At 34.0% G+C, this 22,152-nt stretch overlaps 1 protein-coding gene across 3 annotated transcripts; it reads right to left on the bottom strand.

Moving 5' to 3' along the window:
• Positions 1 to 9,115: 9,115 nt before the first annotated feature.
• On the bottom strand, positions 9,116 to 17,377 carry LOC136222269 (CMP-sialic acid transporter 2). 3 transcript variants are annotated; one of them, XM_066009851.1, is made up of 16 exons: positions 17,043 to 17,377; positions 16,400 to 16,609; positions 15,696 to 15,812; positions 15,449 to 15,505; positions 14,454 to 14,531; positions 14,032 to 14,076; positions 13,346 to 13,405; positions 13,088 to 13,210; positions 12,855 to 12,932; positions 11,932 to 12,001; positions 10,707 to 10,814; positions 10,435 to 10,568; positions 10,272 to 10,342; positions 9,903 to 9,948; positions 9,728 to 9,809; positions 9,116 to 9,641 (listed from the first exon to the last, which is right to left on the bottom strand). In XM_066009851.1, the coding sequence occupies exons 2-15, from the start codon at positions 16,565 to 16,567 to the stop codon at positions 9,759 to 9,761; spliced, it is 1,206 nt and encodes a 401-aa protein (XP_065865923.1). In that variant the 5' UTR covers positions 16,568 to 16,609; positions 17,043 to 17,377; the 3' UTR covers positions 9,116 to 9,641; positions 9,728 to 9,758. The 3 variants fall into 3 exon arrangements, with proteins under 3 accessions (XP_065865923.1, XP_065865922.1, XP_065865924.1); XM_066009850.1 differs by having other exon boundaries at positions 17,047 to 17,376; XM_066009852.1 differs by having other exon boundaries at positions 9,116 to 9,612; positions 17,047 to 17,376.
• Between the last annotated feature and the right edge of the window lie 4,775 nt (positions 17,378 to 22,152).

Below are 22,152 nucleotides of genomic sequence, written 5' to 3'. Positions count from 1 at the left end.
ACGTTGAGTTGTCTTGGAGAAGATATCAGAGGTCACTCAGCTTGACCTCTTCAATCTCATCACACCGCCTGCTGAGTGCTTTTACTTTCTTATTGCACTTTTTAGTTAATGCATATAAATCACTCAGGGCATTTAACATCTCATTTCTAAGCAAAAGTAAGGATGTTACCTCATTGTTATGTACCTCCTGGTCAGTTTCATCAGAGAGGTCAGCTTGCTCAGATTGAGAGTGGTCAGCATCATCGGCCACGAAGCATATGTTTGCCGTTTCATTTGCATCAGCTTCGGATGATGTTGACTCATCACTGTCACTCCATGTTGCTACCATTGCTTTCTTGTTTCCCTTCTTATCTCTTTTGAGATCCGATTAGCTCGTCATACTTGTATGTAGTCAGGTCCTGAACTTCTTCTACTGCAGTTTTCTTAGCTTGCCAGCTCTTTGGTAAGCTTCTCAAGATTTTCTTCACTTGTTCTTCTTCGGTGCAGTTCTTGCCGAGTATTTTTAGCTCATTTATAATATTAGTGAATCTAGCATTCATGCTGGAGATGTGCTCGTTGTTGTTCATTTCGAACAGCTCATACAATCTCATGTGTTGATTCACCTTTGACTCTTTGACTTTGCTTGTGCCTTCATAGGTCACCTCGAGCTTTTTCCATATCTCATGTGCTGACTCACAACCTGATATTTTATTGTATTCTGCAGCATCTAAAGCACAGTGAAGCATATTGATAGCCGAAGCATTATTTTGAAGTTTTCTAAGGTCATCTTCTGACCACTCAGTTTCACTCTTAACAACTTTCTCATTGTTAACAGTTTTATATGGCACGTATGGGCCTTGAACTATTGCAAGCCATGCACTCATGTTTGTGGCTTGAATAAAGTTCTTCATCCTATTCTTCCAGAATGTATAGTTGGATCCAAAGAATAAGGGAGGCCGACTAATAGATAATCCCTCCGGGAGTATCTGTGTTGTTTGGTTCCCTGGAAGGAAATGAGTGCTGTTCTCAGCCATTTATGGGGATCCGCTCAAGATAGTTATATCTTAGAGTAGTGAACTGAGGCTCTGATACCACTTGTTGGTCCCGTGTGATTAGTTCCAAGGGGGGGTTAGGAACTAATATAACTTTTTCGCTAATTAATCTTGCTGACTTAATTATTTTGATGAGTTGATTAACTCAGCTTTGGTCAGCTTGGCCGAACTTAGCGTAAGACAACTTTAGTCAGATGCTGACTAAGACTATTTTACTTGAGAGTTGGGAATTGGCACTTGTGTGGTCAGTTTCCAACTCAGCACTCCAATTTACTCAGTGTTAGCTTCTAACAGTTTATATGCTGAGTAAATATAACAATCAACACAAGCACACACACACACACATATATATATATATATATATATATATTTGAGAGAGTTAGAAATTACTCAGTATCACTTATCCTGGTTCGGCCTCTCTGCCTACGTCCAGTCCCTAGAGTCCTCCGGGCTTTTAGAATCCAATACTGAGCTCTTTAAGGGTAGAGCACAAACCGATTACAGGCAGTTGAATATGCAAGAGTACCTTCCTCTATTCGTCTACTCAACTCCTACTAAGTGCTACAACCCAGCACCTAGATTTCTCTACTACTAAGTACTAAATACCAAGTACTCAGCACGCACGCTCTCAATATTACAATTGATCACACACTTGTTCCTTTTAAAACAAAGAACACTTTAGATGATTACAAACAATCAATCTAGCATTTACACAGAGAATGGAAGATTTGGTGTAAGCTTTCTCTTTTGTTTTGAGTGCTTTGAATTTGTATCTTTCTCACTTGTAATTTTCTGTTAAACGGCAATCTTCCAAATGAAATCCCTATCCCTTTTATAGTTGAAATGTGAGGGACAAATCATTTGAATTTGATTTGTCCGCTGAGTCCAAAATGGCTCTTTTGGGGGGACAAACTTCTGGTCAGCTTTAGTTGTGCAGGCCAATCCTGTCTTCTGAATTCTTCAGACGTCAGATTTGTCATTTTCCTGCAGACTTTGTTTTCTTGCGGCAGTTGTCTTTTAGCAATGAACAGTTGACCCATGCATCTTGGAATTTGGCTTTTGCGTAATTCAAAGCTACTATTATTGGTCCAGACAGTTGTCGAATTTGTCTTTTAGCTAACGGATCATTCATGCTGTCTTGTTGATCACTCAGCTTTACTCTGATAGAAACTGTCATTGTTTGCTTGCCAAAGTTCATGCTGAGTCTTCTTTCACTCAGCTTCCTAGGTCAGCTTCGTTTTACAAGACTTTGTTCTAAAGCAGAGTTCTCTTCTTTGATGCTGAGTTCCAATCTTCACTCAACTTTATCTTCGTACGTTTCTCTTGAAGATTATTTTCCTTCTATGATGCTGAGTACAGCTTGTGCAGTATCATGCTGTCTTTTATCCTGTCTTTCTTTTTGATATATATATATCTAAACTCAACATTGAACAAACTGATTAGTACAATTAAATCAAAGCTCTTAACTTTAATTATTCTCTTAATCATGGATAATTTTTATTTTCATCTTTCAGATACCATTTATTCATATTCATCACTCAAATTATGGGTGTCATAGTAACATTGCTTGATTATGATGAATATGTTTAATTAACTGTTGTTACATGCTTACTAACTGTGATTGACCCATCATCTCTGGCCTACTTATCTATGTTTCTTGTTTCACATATATTGAACGTTTTTTACTCACTTTTTTGTTTGGTTTTCCCACCTTTAACATGCCATAGGTCCTAGCCTGATCACCCAATGATGCAGTTTGAGCCCATTTTGCTTAACCTTTCTGTTCGACTCTGCAACCTTCAGGTGCACTTTTTTTCGCTCAGTTTTTCTTTATTTTGCATTTAAATAATGCCGTTACAATATTGGAAATTCATTCGGTTACATTCTCTTGAGTAGAATTCCATGAGTGCAAGTGATAAGCCTCTTATTTACATACTTCCATCTTGTGTTTTATCTATGATTCTATGCCTTGTTTTATGTTACTGATCAACAATTAAAGGACCCTTTTGTAAGACCAGTGCATGATTTAAGGGATTATTATATAGAGGAATAATAGGAGTAATCATATGGATTTATTTCCTTAGTTTTTCCCACAATAATCTATTACATGATACTAAGCTATCATATAGTATTTCAATTTGCAGACACTAATTCAATATATTCAGGTTTGTGCAGAAGCTAGGAGCTCTGAAGCATTGTTGTGTCTGTGACTATTACTGTTATTGGGATTTCGCTTGCAACACATATGTTGGGCTTTAGTAACTCGGATTCAACCACTCTTGGCAATAATAAAACATGTATAATTTTGATATTCAAATTATGATATTATATTTGTTTGTTGGATGATAGAACAATTAATATTTATTTAATAATTATTTATTCTCATTAAAAATGTTAAAATTTTGGACTTTCTTTGTTCATATTGATTTTAATGTAGCTCCCTCCAATCCAAAAGCTCATATAATAAAAATAAATTTTCAAATTTTGATTAAGTTTGCCACGGTGATGCTCATGGCTAAGTAAGGTTTGTAGCCACGACTATTCTATTTTTACCACATTTATACTCGTGGCTAAGTAATATTTTTGCCACGATAATGCTTGTGGCTAAGTGGAGTTGTTTGCCATGGGGCACCATCTCTTGCCACAGTTATTTTACTTTTACCACAATTTGATCTGTGGCAAAGGGATATGATTAGCCACCGATATTCTCGTGGCATAAAAACAAATTTATGCCACGACCATTATTTTTTCGTGGCAACTACCTAGCCATGCTCACTTGCTCCACGGGAGTACCCATCTTGAATTTTCGTGGCTAAATAGTATACCCATGAAAATATTACACTTGGGCCACGGTTTTAACCGTCGCGCAAGTGTTGATTTGTTGTAGTGATACTAGGAGAGGGAGACCTAATATTGCACCGCATGCACCACATGTTAGCATCAGTAGGAGGGATCCAACACAGAACTTTCATTTAGAAGAAAATTCATCAAAATATGCAGACTCATATGCATTATATTCCTAATCAGATTCTGAAAATGAAGGCAGAAGGCATCGGTATCTAGAACTCAATGCTCCTAGGGATATGGCTGATCAGAATGCAATAGTGGAGACAAAAACAGCGAAATGCGGTCATGGTTTCTGAAACTACTAGCCTAAGATTTGGACATTAAAGATAACAAACAATGGACATTCATGTCAGATAGACAAAAGGTATAATTGTTTTGATTGTATTAGTTTTTTAGTTGGACATTAACTTAGGATATGTTTTTTTCCTTACCTATAGGGAGTATTAGGGGCAGTTGAGATGTTGTTCCCTGATGCTGAACATAGGCTATGTGTACGCAATAGGTACACAAATTTCAAAAATAAGTTTAAAGGGAAAGAGTTGAAAGATATACTTTGGAGTGTAGTAAAGGCTCCATACTAGGGATGGCAACGGGTAGTGTACCCGCGGGTACCCGGCACTACCCGACCCTAATGGGACTACCCGTACCCTGTATAAAAGGGTATGTGACGGGTATGGGATTAAAATCATTACCCGTTAGGGTAATGGGACGGGTATGGGAATACCCCCTAGGGTACGCGGTACTCGTTACCCGTCATAAAAAAAATTATATTAATAAATATCATTGTTTTTTAGATGTAAGACATGAAATTTAAACCCCAACCATTTATTTTTCAACAATTGAGTGATACCACTAAGCTACTTTATTCTTATTAATTAAGGTTCAATTTATTCAATTTTTAGATTGATGATTTATTAAATTTATAGTTTGTTAAATTTGTAATATTTTTTATTTATTTATTGATTCTTAACGGGTAAGGGTACCCGCGGGTACCCGCGAATTAAATGGGAAGGGTATGGGATGCAAAAAGTATACCCGTTAGGGTAATGGGACGGGTACGGGTAATTAAAAAATAAAAGGGTAAGGGTTTAGGAATGACATTACCCGCGGGTACCCTACTCGTTGCCATCCCTACTCCATAAATCGCCAAACATGAGGAATGGCTTAAAAATGAAGAGAAATCACCTGAAGCCATAGAATGGCTAAGACAGAGACTAAGTGAACACTAGGCCATACCAAGTTTTTTAATAGGTAATTTTAGAACTAAGCTCAATTGTTGTCTATAAATTACATATATTGTGTGTAATTTTGATGCTTATGTTGTGTAACAGTGTTAAATATGATATACTTCTAAATAACCTATGTGAATGCTTCAACAAAACATCATTGATGCAAGGGACAAGAGAATAATCACAATGCATGTGATGATCAAAGGGAAGCTAATGAGAGGATAAAGAACAGTGCAGATTTGGTAAGAATGAGTAATAAGAAATGGTGCATCAAAATATTGAAGAAATCGGAAGCCAAAAGATTGGGCTAGACATTATCAACCAATATATTTAGGGGTCCAAGAGTTCAAATTAATGGCTTAGGAGAGCAATTTGTGGTCAACTTGGATGACCATACTTGCACTTGTCAAAGATGGCAGTTAACTTGTATTCCTTGCAGTCATGGATGTGCTGCCAATATCGGACAAGACGATAATCTAGAGAACTATCTAGCAGATTGCTATTCTATTGAAACTTATTTGAAGGTGTACAAATTTATCATTGAACCAACTAATGGCATGGATCAATGGCCAAATGAAAATCTACCAGTTCCAATTGAGCTTCCATCTAGTGAAGATAAAGCGTGGCAGAAGGCAAAATGCAAGAGGGAAAGAAGCAGATGAGATTGAAGCTGTTAAGAAAGGAAAATTAAGTAGGAAGGGCAATGTGTATATAACATGTAGGAAATGTGGAGGCAAAACCCACAATAAGAGGACTTGCAAGTGGCACATCATATGCCACACCTTCAACTGCTCTGCATGTATTACTTGTTGAATGTGGTTTGATCTTTTCTATGATGGGTGCGATTTATTAGTATAACATGTGTCTTTTAGCCAAATAGATCTAGAAACACATCACAAGCCATGCCTTCTACTACTATAAGGCCACGCCTTCTACTACTATAAGGCCACCAACATCACCCACGGTTTGTTAGATGATGGATGTAAGTGGTAATTTTTAGTTATTTATTGTTAGTATTTAGTCTTTGGTTGCTAATAACTTTGTGATTTGAATAGGGATCTAGCCAACCTATTGGCTCATCTAGTCAATCAATTCAACCATCTGTTAGCCATGTCACTAATGATGCAAGACCGTAGGTTGTACCAAGCAAAAGACAACAAAATGCAACACCCCTGAATGCATAAGGACGAAGACAACGTAATGCTAGACCCCATGATGCACTAGGAAGAAGACCATTCACAAGAAGTTCGTCTATAAATGCACAAAGGTCATGGCGTTAGGATAGTTTGTTGTTGTGTAGGGTAGGTTTGGCATATTCTGTAATAAGTATGACAGTATTTTGGTTCTTCTGGATTAGTTATATTCTGTCAGCATAATGTACTTTTTGTGTTTTTTGAATTGGCCATATTCTATTAGAAGTATGTAAATTTTGTGTTATTTTGTTTTGGCCATATTTTGTTAGCAGTATGTACATTTTATGTTATTTTGTTAACATAAGAAACCTGTTTTTTATACAGTTTCGTGTGTCAGTTTGTGAACATGTTATAATTTATATTTGATTTATATGTATGCTCTGTATTGGTTAATGTAGTTTTGGATAGAGTTTTTGTGTTATTTTGTGAACAGAAGATACATGTAATACTTTATGTTAACAAAGGATACATAGTTTAGTTAAAATCAAGTGATGCATTTTTTTGATACAAAATAAATCCATTTCATTTTATTAAGATAAATAAAGCCATTTTATACAGGTTACCACCCCAAAATAACATCTAACACCTACTTCAAATGCTTTGTGTTCAACCCAAAACAATCACTTATTACGGGCAGTAACAATGCATATCCATTTACAAGTTCTTGCCCCATTTCTTTCTATATCAATCACCAAATCTCTTTTCTCTTTCAAAGCTTCTTCACATGAGCTTCCTTTTTCTAATTCATGTTTCAGTCTTTCACTTTCTTTTTCAATCCTATCTAGCTTCCTCAATTATCTAAGGATGACAGATTTTTCCCTTTGACCCATAGTTGGATCCATCCACTCAAAGAATTTGCATGCATTTGGTTTCTATTGTAACGAGGAAAAAAGTCAGATTTTTTTTGAGATGAAGATGAATATAAAAATTGAGTTCTTACCCCAAAATTCATATAGTTAAAGTATCTTTTGCCTGGATTCGAATCACTCTAAGAAGTTTTGAGATGAGCTTCGATTCCATAATGAAAGATCCTTCCGCTCCCAAATCGATGGAGATTATGCGTGGTTGAAGACATCATGCGTGTATATTTACTAAATCGCTTGTGTTTTTGTAGATTGGGATTTTTTACTCAATTAGTTACAACACAACCATGAAAACAAAGAAGAATGAAGAGAAATGGAGGTGAGAGAGATAAAAAAAAATGAGAAATAATGAGAATTTATACATTTTCTTATTTGGGAGGGAAACCCACTTAAGGGTATTTAGTCATTGCCAAGTTCGTGGGTCCTATTTTTATAAATGAATAAGATGAAAAACCAATGATGTGGCACAATGACTGCCATTGACTAGTCATTTTTTCAGGCTATACATCATAGTGTGAGGTCGCATATAAAGTTATATATTTTAGTGTGCCAAATTAAAGGTTATACACCAAAGTGTGAAATAGTGCAAAGATTGTACATTACGTATGTAATTCACTCTTGATATAAGGGATGGAAATGTTTACAGATTTCAGAGATACTCAGTATTATCCATTCCTAATGGGATATCTAAACACTATATAAAAGGTTTTGGAATGAGACTATTTAAAAGATATGTGTCAAACTTGACCTTAATGTATCGAGGAAGTGTATATTTAGCCTAACATACGAGATAGTCCAAATTTAATACTAACGTTTTCAAACAATGTCAATTTTAATCCCACGTTACCAAAAATTTGAAAATACATGTTTAATCGATATTTAAATATCACATTAGACCTTTCAAATATTGATTACGTCTAAGATACTTAATGTGTCGTTAACACAATTACAAAAAACATGTCAAAATGAGAATAACTAAGTTTATCACATACTTAACTTAAAATCTTACGGTGGAGATTAAATTCATCGTAAGACTTGTATTCAATAAGTTTATATCTAACAGTAAGTGACTAAATTCATTTTGTCACTCAGAGATTATTTGAACACTACTATAACTATATCTGATGTCAGAATTTGATATTCAAACTCAATTACATAGGAACCCGATTAAATTGATTGAAAAATGATTATCCAATACTAATTTAAATAATGTTAAACTAAGAAAATTACTGTTTGTAATATATTTTAAAAACTTAATTTTATAAATTAAAGGTCTAAATTATATTTTTAAGATTTATAAATTACGAATCAAGTTTTATAATTTGATTTAATTATAATTTTATAATTAAATATGATTTTCATGAGTCCAATTAAACTGATAACAGGCTAGGCTTGATATTTTAGATGTAAATCCCTAAATTCCAATCCAATTCAGCCCATAAAAATACCTGATTTTCAAAATATCTTTAATCAAACTGGAATTTTCTTGTTAAACTATAAGGACAATAATGTATGTTGAAAATCAAATCAAATAAATTCCCTCATGTTCGAAATTTGAAAGTTTATTAAGTTGCATTACTTGGTGTGTTTTCACCATTGGATGATGGATTAGAAAATCAATTCAATGGTAAAAACACACAAAGTACGGCTTACTTTGTTAAAAACAAAGTAAGCATAGCGATATCTTTTATAGTTAATGTCCAACAAATAAGAAATGTAATTAATTTTAAATAAAAACTTTGTTAAATATATAAGAATCTAGAATAGTGGTATCATTTTATTAAAAATAAATTAGCCATAGTGTAACCTCGAGGGTACTTAAAAGCGTCTCGAATTGATTAATGGGTCTAATTAATCAAAAAATAGAGTGAACAATTTTAATAATTAGAAGATTAACACTCCTAAATAGACTTAACCAGCTTTCAAGTTATCCAGAATAAGAAGGCATAAAATTCAAAAACACAATCTCCACTATCATATACATATACAGTAAGCAACATAAAATTTCCTGTAACAAAATCTCACTATTCTGTAGATGTAATAATAGCATATTCATTACATGTATGAAGAAAAAAGGGCATTTTTCTCTCTTTTTCATTGTAGCCTCACATATAAACCCCTCAACCTATAGAGGAACAAAAATAATGATATCTCCAACAACAAAAACAAAATATTTCACTGTGGTAAAAGATTAACAATACTAGCAGTAACAGCGAACTGGTATTTTGGAATCAAGACCTGGATATCCAATTACCTGTTTCGCTTATCTCTCTATCTCAGTCTCTAGGGGAGGAGACAACCCAGATGACTCTGTATGTGTGATGGAAAGGTTGAATTAAGCTACGAACTAGGGAGCATCGAAGAAGTAGGACATGGATCTCAACTGTGTAAAATAATTCTTAGAATTTGAATTTTATTCGTCATTCTGACAACCGACTTACAGTAAGTCCTGTCAAAAGAATTGTTTCAAGAAAGTTCCTGAAGTAAAATTTAGAGAGAAACCAAATCATTAAGTATCTAGAGGGTAATAATTCCAAGAACAAGATAAATGCTTCCATAATCACCTTTCTAATGTAACATATACTTGATTCCAGTCTAGGTGGGAAGTAACGGTTGCCTCTCGTCATGTCCTATACGATGACTAGTCTGAAGATGAAGTGAAACGGAAACACATTTGATCAGATTTGAGTAACACGTTTGAAACTGGAAGCAAAACATGGTTTACAGCAATCAAATTACCTCTTCATTTGCTCCAGCTGCCATATTTATAAATGCTTCTTTTGACCTGAACATGGAACAATATAGTAAACACCAACTTCAACAAAGAAAAAGTTACTTGGACAAGTTGTCCGTTATTCAACACAACTTGGGATTGGAATGGTTAGGGCAGGCTTCTTCTGAGCACTAATCGAACTAGATAACAGAGTTCTTAGCAATTTCAAGGTTTTATATATATGTATAAAAAGAATAAAAAAATCAGGAGGAGAAAATTGAAATGCTTAAGCTAATTAAGCGGAGTACGACATCTAGATTCCCCATCATGAATGAACCAGCTGGCAATGGCTAACTTCAAGAATGATGATCAAATTAAAGGAACGATGATTGTACCTGTTGGTATCAGTAACTTCCACAATCCCATTTTGCTGTTCATCTTTAACTTTTGAAAGGGATGAGAAGAACTGAAAGGAAAAACGAAAACAGAGAGAAGTTACTTTCTTTCGCTCAGAAGTCTGAATACTCTGCGAATTAATCAAACATCTAAGAAGGCCACCTGGTGCATTGAGATGAATACAATAGAAATTCCCAACAGAAAGTTCATTGTCAAAGTATGACCAAACAGAGCTGCAGATGCAAAGCCTGTGAAGATTGTGGCAACTGTAGAAGAGTATTTCTTCAAGATTGTATCTGAAAAAGACAAATGATGCCGCCAATTCATTATGATACAACTTATACAAATAGACATGATTAAAAACTTTTTAGCAAAAGAAAAAAGGAATCAAATGTATCAGATGCAAAGAACAGGATTGAATCATAGAAGTGGACCTGCATATTTGAAGAAAAAAGAGGACAATATCCCCTGGGCAGCATTGTTACATATCAGAAGCATGGTAGCTTTTGAGTGACCTTGCAGAATGTCAAAGCTACTGGGACCTGCAACATTCAGCATAAGTTCAATCCAACCACCATACAGAACAAAAGGAAAGAAAATTATTAGAGCTGTAATAGTTTCAGTGTCATCAAATTTAACGGAAGGATACAATTCAAGTGAACAAAGATTCAAGAGCCTGGTCAAAGTGGAGTTCTGACAACAACCAGAATTACAACCAAATTAATAGCACTGTGATCGACTAATTCAACATTTTCTGTGTTGGGACTACCAATAAAATACAATGCAGGAGAATGTAATACATATGAATATCTATTTCTTGTTGCCAATAATTATTAGAAATGTAATAAATTGGAACTTAATCCACATCAGATCTTGTTACTGCTTGTGATTAGAAATGCCGTACTTCGGTTTCAACAGTTATTTCTTCAATCAGCTGACAGAAACATATATACTTATATGCCATAAAGGAGACACTTTCCCTGAAGAATAATAGCTTAAAACTCAGGAAAAGCATGTACTTCATAGTTTAAAAAGAAACAATAGTTAGCAACTTGTATTTCCAACAAAAATAAAAGAAAAGAAAAAAAAAAACAGAAATAGAAAGGAAGCGAACCCCACAAAAATGAAACTGCAATTCCCTGGATACATTTTTCTCAGCTGAAGTTCACCAAAAACTCAGGCACCCTCTACATTTTTTTTGGACCATATGGATCATGAATATTTTAATTGAATTAAAAAGTTTAATTCTTTATAGGCAATAGGGATCACGAATAATTCATTGAAGTTTAATGCATTCAATGAAGGACGGATGAACAATAAGTTTTCAGCAGTAAGAGTTTGTTTGTTAGGGAGGGAAAAGAAGGAAATAGATATGTATCTAAACACACGTGTCTCGAGATATCCCTATTTCCTTCCTTTACCTCCCTATTCCCACCAGAATGGTTCTCATGCTTAAAAGTTCTCACCAATATCAATAGAATTTTTCATGAAGTGTTTATCAATATGGGCAGGTAAATGAGGTTAAGCACAAAGCTGTATCAAAGGTATAAGTTGCACAACAAACTCTGGTGGCAATCTGAAGTGGTTGCAGCATATTAAAAATGGGACAACAATAAAAATAAGACGCCAGTCTATAATAATGTGTAACCATGCTCTTACCTTTAAAAGCGGCAATTGCCACAATTCCTAGAAAATTGAAGAAAGCACCATATCCATAGAGAAACAAATTCTGAAAGCCAAAAATAGTCAGAATTAGGATCTTACTAAATTCAATTATCACCACATAAATTTGTTACTGCAGTCACCATTTCAAAACAGAACGTGATATGATATCCAAACTAGATTCCTCCAAAAGCATGGTGGGATTTGGACTTCAATATAAAAATCGCACCAGAGGGATTTTTTGACTTTGATATGATTAAGAGAAATTCAAATTTTAAGACCAAGCCTCTCGATCACCTAGTATAAAAGTAATTTTTCATTTCAAATGTACTCTGGAAACCTCTGACTTTTTCCCTCCCAATACTAACAGGGTCTTTCTTTTGGAGGAAGCTGGGAGGATGATGAAGGGGGGGAATCTTCCTCCATTTCTTATGAAGGATGATGGGGAAGATGGAGTGCTCATTCTCTATCCTCTCTCATCCGGGCCCACAATTTCCAATACCTCCGATTGAGAGAAAAAAAGTGCACCATATTTTGGTAAATCAGTCCTTAATCCTAAAGATCAGTAAATTGTCAATATAAATAATAACGATAATTTAGTAAATTGAACAATATTTATTTTAAATTCGTCAAATCACTATTACAAAAAAAATTCCTCCCTTCCACCCTCTTCAAAACAAACAACTCAAGGGGAAAATCCTTATCCATCCTGCCCATCTTCTATCCTCTCCTACCTAATGCCATCCATCCTTCCAACCAAGTACACAATAAAGGTAGAAAGAAATATTAACCATTTGAAAATTTATATAGTTAAAAGTTCTTCTTCCAAAATTATTCATGGGTAAGGATCTGAGAATTATAAAAATAAGAACGTGAATAAAATAAATCCAATTACCAACACGTTCAACCTAGCATATTACCTGAAGATATATGCTTGTATCATATTGACTCTTCAAAGCATACTCGTTGTAGACTGAGGCCAAAGATGGAACAGTCACCTATAGAGTTCCACATTAAGCTTCTCAAATGCACAAAAATACTTTAAGAAACAATCTTCTGAACAGACCAATTTGGACCCAAACTCATCGCACACTAGATTTGCAGTGTGTGAAATGAACAAATATTACTTTCAAAAATTATATAAATTACTTACAAAGATCAATGTATAAACGTATGCAATTCCTGCAAGTGGAATGGCAGTTGCAGCAGCATCTGCGGGTAAGGAACGCAGCTGATTTATACTAATTCCAATGAGCAATAAAGCGAGAGCCTCCCACTGTTACAAAACCACAGTTTAGTAATGTTCTTACTAAGAACTAGAATAATATTGACAATTATAAACAAAATAGGGCCCATCAACAAGAGAATTGAAGTCTGATCATGAGCAGTTTAGTTAGGATTCAGAACTAACCTGTAGCACAGAAAATCGGCGCCTCATTATAAACTTTAGCAAAACAGCTATCACCAAAACCTGAATGAAAATTACAAGCATTTCTTTAGAAAACAATGAAAGAAAATCAATCCAACTCAAGAACACCTTGCCATGGAGGAACCTCAACAAGTAAAACTAAGAAAAGCCACATGTATGAGGTGTCAAAACAACCTTCTAGGCTCTAGCCTATCTGCACACATGCAGAGTAGCACCCCTCTAAATATCCAGCTAATTGCATTCAAGAATATTAGACTATCACACACAGATGTGATGTACCTTTTTAATCCAAAAAGATTCTATTACCTTGCATACCTAAAATAAGTTTAGGCACAAATTTTCCATTCATAACGTTATTACCATTTACACTTAGCTCAAGCATGGTAGAGCTATCAGCTTTTGGCATCTAAGTAATATTTAAGGTGGGCTCCCCCAAACAAACCAATTGTATAATGCAGCATACTGCCATGAAAACTACTACTTCAGTAGAGAATGATACAAAAAACTGTGCAACAAGCATTATATTGGACGTGCAACCAATATTAGAAGCCCTCCAGAGATTGAAGTACTAATCTTATTAAGGTAAAACCAATCTAGAGATAAGTAACCAAAGCACTTCAAGTAACTTCACTACATCACCAATATTAATGCCATGAATAACAACATACCTTCAAATTACTCAGCATCTTCACTGTTGCAGGATTGAAGTACAGCTGCAAAAAATAATAATTACTGTTACCATACGTGGTGTTAAGAGAGCTTCTAAGCCTTCAATTCTGATAATAGTAAAGTATACACGAAGACTAAAGCCAAAATTTGGACCAGAAAATGCAAACAAAACAATGTTGAACAAGCTAAGATGTGTTTGGAAAGACAATGCCTGGTTTACTTCACCTGAACCAATCTTGAAAACAAAATCAAAAGTTACCATGTGATTTTATCAAAAGCTACTAAAAGTCTAAACCAATAGAAGGTTTCAGCGTCAGTTATCGCCTAGATATGGGATTGACACATATCAAGTAAAACAGTGAAAGCTGCAAACATGCTAGTAATGATGGGGACAACAATGGTTCTTTTGGGAGAACTATACCTGCATGGTGAACTTTAGATAGTTATTGATAGCATATAAAAATGCTGGAACTGCAAGAAGAACATTGTTACGGGCTGCCTGCAAAAAAACCACAACTCATTGCTTGAATAAGGATTCACAAAATGTCAGGCAATCACCAAAACCAACATAATAACTCTCAAATCTCATCAGTGGAATTTCAATTGTGTCAAGCAAGCATTATGTTGTCAGCCCATTAACAATTACAAACTCTAGAATCAAAACTTTTAGGCATCTATGTTACCAACAACAACAACAACAACAACAACAACAAAGCCTTAGTCCCGAAATGATTCGGGGTCGGCTAACATGAACCATCATATAAAACCGTGAAAATCAAGTCGTGTCAGCGACACAGATTCGCTCCCTCCACTCCGTCCTATCCACTACCATATTTTCCTCAATTCCCAATAAACTCATATCACTCTCGATCACCCTCCTCCAAGTTTGCTTAGGTCTTCCCCTACCCCTCATCACTACATCCCTTTGCCACTCTTCGGTTCTCCTAACCGGCGCATCAAGCGCTCTACGTCTCACATGGCCAAACCACCTTAGTCGGTTTTCTCTCATTTATGTTACCATTAAGAACAAAATGCACATTTATTTCTCGACTTAGCAACACAAATAATCCACTTGTAAAAATGTAAGTCACACTTCCCGTAAACAAAAGGAGCAGATATTGCTTATAATCCAATTAATATAGTAATGAAAAAATGAGATGGAATGGTACATAATTTTTCCATGAACATGGAACTAGGTCATTTAAGCGGTGGAAAACAACAACCAGACAGAACCAATTTTACATATATCAATAATAAATTCCACAGGACACAAATATTTATATTCAGGAAGATGCTGATGCATCCTGTTGCTGTTGCCACAGGAAGAAATGTCTACTCAAAGCTTTATGATAACAACTTAATCCACTTAATCTAATTGTAATTCAAAATCTTTAAGCAATACAGAAAGATAAGTACCTGTACAAATGTAGAAATTGAGAGAAGAGGCTTCTCCCCAACTTTTTGGCGCCTTGCCTGTTTCATGACCAGCAATATTATTTGATTAAATCTCAACACTCCAACTTCCATGAGTAGTGAATCTCCAATTTACACAACTAGTATTACTTCACTAAGCAATGGCCCATTCCATCAAGCAAGCCCATGATTGAATTATGAAACAAAATAAAGAAAACAACTGATATGATTTGAAAATAATCAAATATACCTGGATAATGAGCATAACAACTGCAAATACAACCTTTGCAGCCTCTGTCAAGAAGTTGACACTAACTGGGCTAAACTTGAACTTCCCATCCACTTTGGACATGTATACCAAAATAGGCTGGCAGAAACAGTAAATTGCACATGTGAGCTAATCTTGAATGGAAAAGAGAATTAAGTTCCAAAAAAATATTATTGTGATTCCAATCAGTCTATAAACAAAAACAGAATGATATCTAAAAAGAAAGAAATATTAGAATGTAAAAATATGTTCATCATTTGAGAAGTTTGACATTTGAATCACAAAAGTCAGCTTACATAATCAGCAAGAAATTATATAAATTGGTTAATACTGAAGAACAATAACTAGTGTAAGCTTTAAGAGCCTGGCATCAATTTATCTTCCAGGAAAAATATAATGAGCAAATATTTCACTATATATATATATATATATATATATATATAGATATATAGATATATATATATTAATATGAAGTGCTATTTTAGTGACAGAAATAGAGAAAGAAAACCACTTAAAGAGGTTATATTGAGCCAGAATCATTTCGTGTCCCAAAATAAAAATAAAAATTTATGGGTCTACAGCATTATGCCTGACAAATGAGAAGTTCACATAGCCTTCCACAATAGATCTAGTCTAGCATTGAAGTAAAACAACAGATGCAATACGATTGAGGATAAATTCAGTACCTGTAAACCAACTAGGATGCAATCACCAACAACCAACAGAACATTGAGCGCCCGCTGCTTAGAAGTTAACCTGCTCTTATGTTGGTCATACGCTCTTGAAACAGCTTTGGTACTAGGGGAAACCAATTTCGAATGGCAGACACTGCATTCTATCATCCCGTTTTTCATTGGTTTACCCCTCTTACTAGCAGAGTCTGAAGAAAACAGAATCTACCAACCAAAAAATAGATGAAATGAACAAAAATTCGATAATCACCCATAACAAAAATTAAGAACCTGATTTCAACGCAAAAACAGCTACAATTTCAAACTAAACATGTGTTTATTATACAAGAGCAGACAAATTTTGACGAGTAAAGCATTCAATATTACCCAAATCCTCACTGATCCACTACATCATATCATTTCAACCAGCTTCTTAATACCACCAAATAAACAAAATTAGAGCCATCACACAAACAAATCTTCACTATCCCAAAACACCACCACTACCCAGATCCAAAGATACAATTAAGCAAATGAAAAAAAATCAGATCTTGCCGCTAGCAAAGACGCTAGAAACCCCGCGTAAAACACCGGAGACGAAAGAATTGAATAGAAACCAAACCAAAAACGACGTATAAAAAAAAAATCTCGACACCACCTACAGTTTCTTAATCAAGCATTGGCGAGAGTAAGATCGCCGACAGTGAAATCACCGAGCAGATCCACAGCTAGAACCACCAGAATTCAACTTCCTCTCACTCTCAGCCTCAACCTAGGTGTAACAGCTGCCCAAGAGAGAGTCGAATTCCCAAAAAGAAATCAGAAATTTTAAGGGCTGAAACACGAAATTGAATTCCCACGGAAAGTTAATAGAGATGCGAAGAATATGCAGAGAAAGAGAGAGAGAAAAATGAAAACATTTATTTATTAATTAAATTAAAAAATTTCTTTTCACTTGCTTTGAATTTACTACACGGCCTTGGCTGAAGATGGAAGAAGGCGCTCTTTAATGGCGTTTTTCTTCTAATTAACGGAAAACGACTTTCGTTTTGGCGGAGGTGACGGTCCAATAAGGCGTCAGATTAGTGTGTAAAATTACTGAGATCACAGTATATATTTATACTTGTAGTAGGTCTCAGCTAATCATATTTCGAGTGTACGTTTTAGTGGTGGGAGTGCGTGCAGGTGATTGAAGAATTATTATTTTTCTTTTTCGAATATCGGTCGGGTGTTTCTTTCAATTGAAATTGAAATTGTATTTGTTCTTAAAATGGAAAAGGTTTAAATTTTAGTGATTCATAATCTATGCTAAATAGGTAACTTCATTAAAAATTCTTCTGCAAAATGTATGTACATGGTGGGGCTTTCTAATAAAATTAGGAAGTAAACTTTGAGTATTGAATAACAAATGCAGAATTTCCATTGAATTTCATTTCCAATTAAATACATTGGAGGCTCCTGCGATGGAATATAGATAAAAAAATAAATTAATTAAAAGATAGTGATATAAGTTGCTGTAATTTTGATATAATCATAAATTTTGTTTTATCTCTATCTGTTATTATATTTAAATAATATAGTAAAATGTATTATTTTATTGATATACATATTCAATATACCAAATATGAGATAATAATTTCCAACTATTTTATTTTTATCTTTATTTATATCCAAACTTTTATCTTTATTCGTGTCCTCATTGAATGCCAAGTGTTCTCTTGGTTGATTAACTGTCGATAGTCACGTATCCAATATCCACTAATATAATGTACTTTTTTTAACAGACTAATATAATATATCTATACTATGGTCCTATTTGGGAAGTAGCCGTTAGCTGTTAGCTGATTACATTAGCTGATTTGACTAGCTTATTTGATTAGCTGTTTATGTAGACCTGTTTGGTAAAAATTAGCTGATTGATAATAGCGGTTTGTGCAAAAAGACGAATAAGGGCATTAATTTTGGCGCAGGAGAAGATGGAGTCTATCTATTAGGGTTAAAAAGTCCATTAATTTTAATATTGCAAAACGCTAATTGAAAAGGCTCCTTTTAAGAGCTTTTTCTAAATTAGCGTTTTCATCCCAAAACTCTCTCCCAAACTTCTCTCCATCAAACACTCCAATTAGCGGTTTCAGTGGTCAAACCTCTAAAGTTGGCCAAAACCGCTCTTTTATCCCAAAACGCTCTTTACCAAACAGGGCCTATATATAATAGCGGAAGCAGAGAGAATTGATAAAGAGTGTTTTAGATGACTTTTCGCTTAGTTGGCATCGTAGGAGAGAATATATGAGTTTAAATTATTTATATTAATAGTAATTAGGAAATTGAAATATCATAACTAGTATATTAATGTCATAAATACTATTTTAGTTTATTGTTAAAATAAATTCATTAATTACACATTAAGTTGTGCATTATACAAAATCTAAAAAAAACTTATATTCGAGTTTAAAACTAAGGGGAACTTAATCTTCGAGTTGTGGTACTACTTAGTGCTCTCCCTTTTGCACATCATGCCTCCATTACATGCTATTCCTTCCATCTCTGGGCAGTTGCATCGTATTATACACTGTTGCTGTTGTATTGCTCAGCAACTGGTTCCTGTCCTAAATATGAACCCTCAATGTACAACATTATCATCAGGTCATATATATGCCACAACAACTAACAGATGAATATATAATTTAGATGGAAACATGAAATTTAGATGGACCAAAGAAATAGATAAGAACTAACCGTGGCAGTGGGAAAGGAAGGGCGTAAAACAAGTAGGGGAAGAGAGACCAGCCCTTGGGGACTAACATTAGGATAATAAATCCTAGTCATGGAGATAAACTGAGGATAAGAATAGGTTAATCAGTGTAAATATATGCCCATGCTATTATATGTAATATTACTAATGAATGCTTAATGAGTTTTGTGATATTACTATTGGAGGTTTGGCTGGAAACTTTAGAGGGTAGAGGATGTGTACTTTGAATACACCTCCTTCATAAGGGGTGTACTTGGGACCTTTAATAGTGAATGTCCCTTTTAACAGGTGAACAACCAGAGGTTCTGCATGAATATCAAACATTGAGATGAAGAAATACAGTAAGAAGAAATTTGCAGAAGTATGTGTACTGAGATACCTTCAACACTTATAAGCCATCTTAGTGACTCACGAGCGAGTATGCACAAATCCAATTAAATTTGTCTATGCAGAACTAGAAGTGTAGTCATTTACTGTATGCTCTTTCATTTGAGGGTCTTTAAGATTAGGGCAAACGCTCAAGGTAGAAACAATGTTCTATTTATAATGGGTTGGGGATGGAGAGTGTGAAAAGTCATGCTGAAGATGAAACGGTGGTGTGTTGCTTTGGAATTATGGATTATTTGCCTAATTAATGATTGCTTTGTAGATAAATAAGACATATGAGGATTTCTTTTTTGGGAATGAAGACTAATCTTTATTATGTAATTCATATCAATTATGATCTGTATTTGTTCTTGACTATAGTTTCAGAAATTAAAAATAATTCGTGTATGTTGCTTTTATTTGTTCTTGACTAGTTTCTGTAATTTGATTTCAAATCTTTGACATATAAAAATTGATGTTCATTTAGCAAGTCTGCTTATATGCCAATCTGAATATTACCCAGAAATTTCATTGAAATACCAAACAAAAAAGAAAGCAAGTCATATTGATTTTAAAAAAAATGTCATATAAAGAACAATAGGAATACAAATAATACATAAATCTGTTGTCTGAATAAAAATCAATTTATATAATTGATTAAGAACTATGTCATCTGTAACATGTAAACTGTCATCATTGTTACTAAGACGCCAATTTCCCATAGTTTTTTTTTTTTTGACATTTTGTTTTAGTAGATCGCCATTCAAGGGTCATAAAGGTGACGAGAATAAGAAATATAACGTCATCAAAATACGCGCAGGATGACAGCGTACCAATAGGCTGATATTATGTGAGGTTGATTCAAATGACAGAATGCAACTGTCGTCTAAAGGGGCATCAAACGGTAGCGAGTCCCATGACAAATTTATATTTTTCGGGATGATAGTTTTGAACCGTCATCTGAAAGGGTTATCGACGTAGTGTATTCAAAATACTCCTATAAGTAATTAACTAATTTTAATAACCAATTAATTAACTATAATTGATTATAGGTGAAATACCATTATACTCCCCATTCCACAATAGATGTATTTCTAAGGAATTTTTTTTGTCCATGATACATAATGTTTTGATTCAATCCATACACATTGAGCTTGTTTGGATGGAGGTATTTTAAAGTAAGTGAGGGTAAGTGAGGGTAGCTAATCTTGTTTGTTTTGAGGTGTAATTTAATGTAATAGTAAGTGAGGGTAGGTGAGGTGAAATTTGGGTGATTTTCTTTACACCCCAAATTGGAGGGTAGGGAGGTGACAGATTTTTCTTTTCCAAAATTACCCTATATAGTTTATTTTAAAATAAGACATTGTTTGGATATAAAAGTAATTTTGTATATAACTTACCTTACCTTACTTTACCTTACCATCAAACCAAACACAATTACATTATTAAACCATCACTTACCTTACCTTCTATTCAAACACAACAATTTATTTCATTCACTTCACTTACCTTACCCTACTTTACTTTACTTTAAAATACCCTCATCCAAACAATGCCTAAATGATTTTTTTGGCTTAATACATCATTTGCCCCTGAACTTGTCCAAAAAGTTTGATTGCCCCCTGAACTTTCAAAGCGTTCCGATAGCCCATTGAACTTGCATAAAATGTTCAGTTAACCCACTGAGCTTGCGTAAAATGTAATCAATTGATCACTCGATTGTACAAAAAGTAAGTTGAATGCGGAAGATGTATTCCACGCACCTTTGAATGTTATTACATAATTAAAAAATAGATTAAAAAGAAAGTTATTGTTTGTTCAACTACACAACTTGGTTTCTCTAATATTAGAATTTTATACTCTGATTTTGGTTGTTTTACTTTTCTTAAGACTCGTGGAATACATCTTTCGCATTTAACTTACTTTTTTACGACTGAGTGATCAATTGATTACATTTTACGCAAGTTCAAGGGGCTAACTAAACATTTTATGCAAGTTCAGGAGGCTATCGGAACATTTTGAAAGTTCAGGGGGCCAATCAAGCTTTTTAGACAAGTTTAGAGGGCAAATGATGTATTAAATCGATTTTTTTTCTATTTAAGTTTTCATTTTAGAAATAGATAAAAATTAATTAGTGGATGCAATTAATACGAGAGTAATAAAGTTTTTTTTAGTTAAAATTAATTACAATTAAATTTTAATTGTTATACTTTAAGAATTAAAAACATATGTTATGAAATAGAGGGAGTATAAATTATGAGTTAACCCAAGAAAAAGAGTGGATATATATGGTTTTGAATTTCCACAAAAGACTAAAATCCAAATTAGTTTCAAATTATGAAATCCAAGTAATTAATTTCAACCAAAAAAGCATAAAGTAATTCATTAAATCTCGTAACCATATATATAACATAGAGTTTGAATATTGTAATTAAAGTATGTGATTGTGATCCATATTCTATTCCATACATATAAACTGCAATAAATTAAGAAACATTTTTGGCATGATATTAGTGTCATTAATTTTTCATGTAGTAGAAAACAATTAAAGGGTAACCAAATAAACGGCTTTTATTTTTACTAGAAAAACAACCAAATAGTAGTACTTAAAAAAAATGCAAAAATCTTAATTAAAACAAACTGCGAAAAT

The sequence above is a fragment of the Euphorbia lathyris genome, chromosome 3 (genome assembly GCF_963576675.1).
Source record: "Euphorbia lathyris chromosome 3, ddEupLath1.1, whole genome shotgun sequence".
Taxonomy (NCBI): domain Eukaryota; kingdom Viridiplantae; phylum Streptophyta; class Magnoliopsida; order Malpighiales; family Euphorbiaceae; genus Euphorbia; species Euphorbia lathyris.
Note: the sequence above shows the minus strand (reverse complement) of the source record. Positions and strands in the feature narration are given on the sequence as shown.

Coding starts and splice junctions, on each gene's coding strand:
- LOC136222269 (XM_066009851.1), bottom strand. CDS start 16,567: ATGAAAAACGGGATGATAGAATGCAGTGTCTGCCATTCGAAATTGGTT. Junction 10,343..10,434: donor TATTCATCTCAATGCACCAG/GTGGCCTTCTTA, acceptor TTTTCCTTTCAG/TTCTTCTCATCCCTTTCAAA. Junction 9,810..9,902: donor CAGCTGGAGCAAATGAAGAG/GTAATTTGATTG, acceptor CTTCATCTTCAG/ACTAGTCATCGTATAGGACA.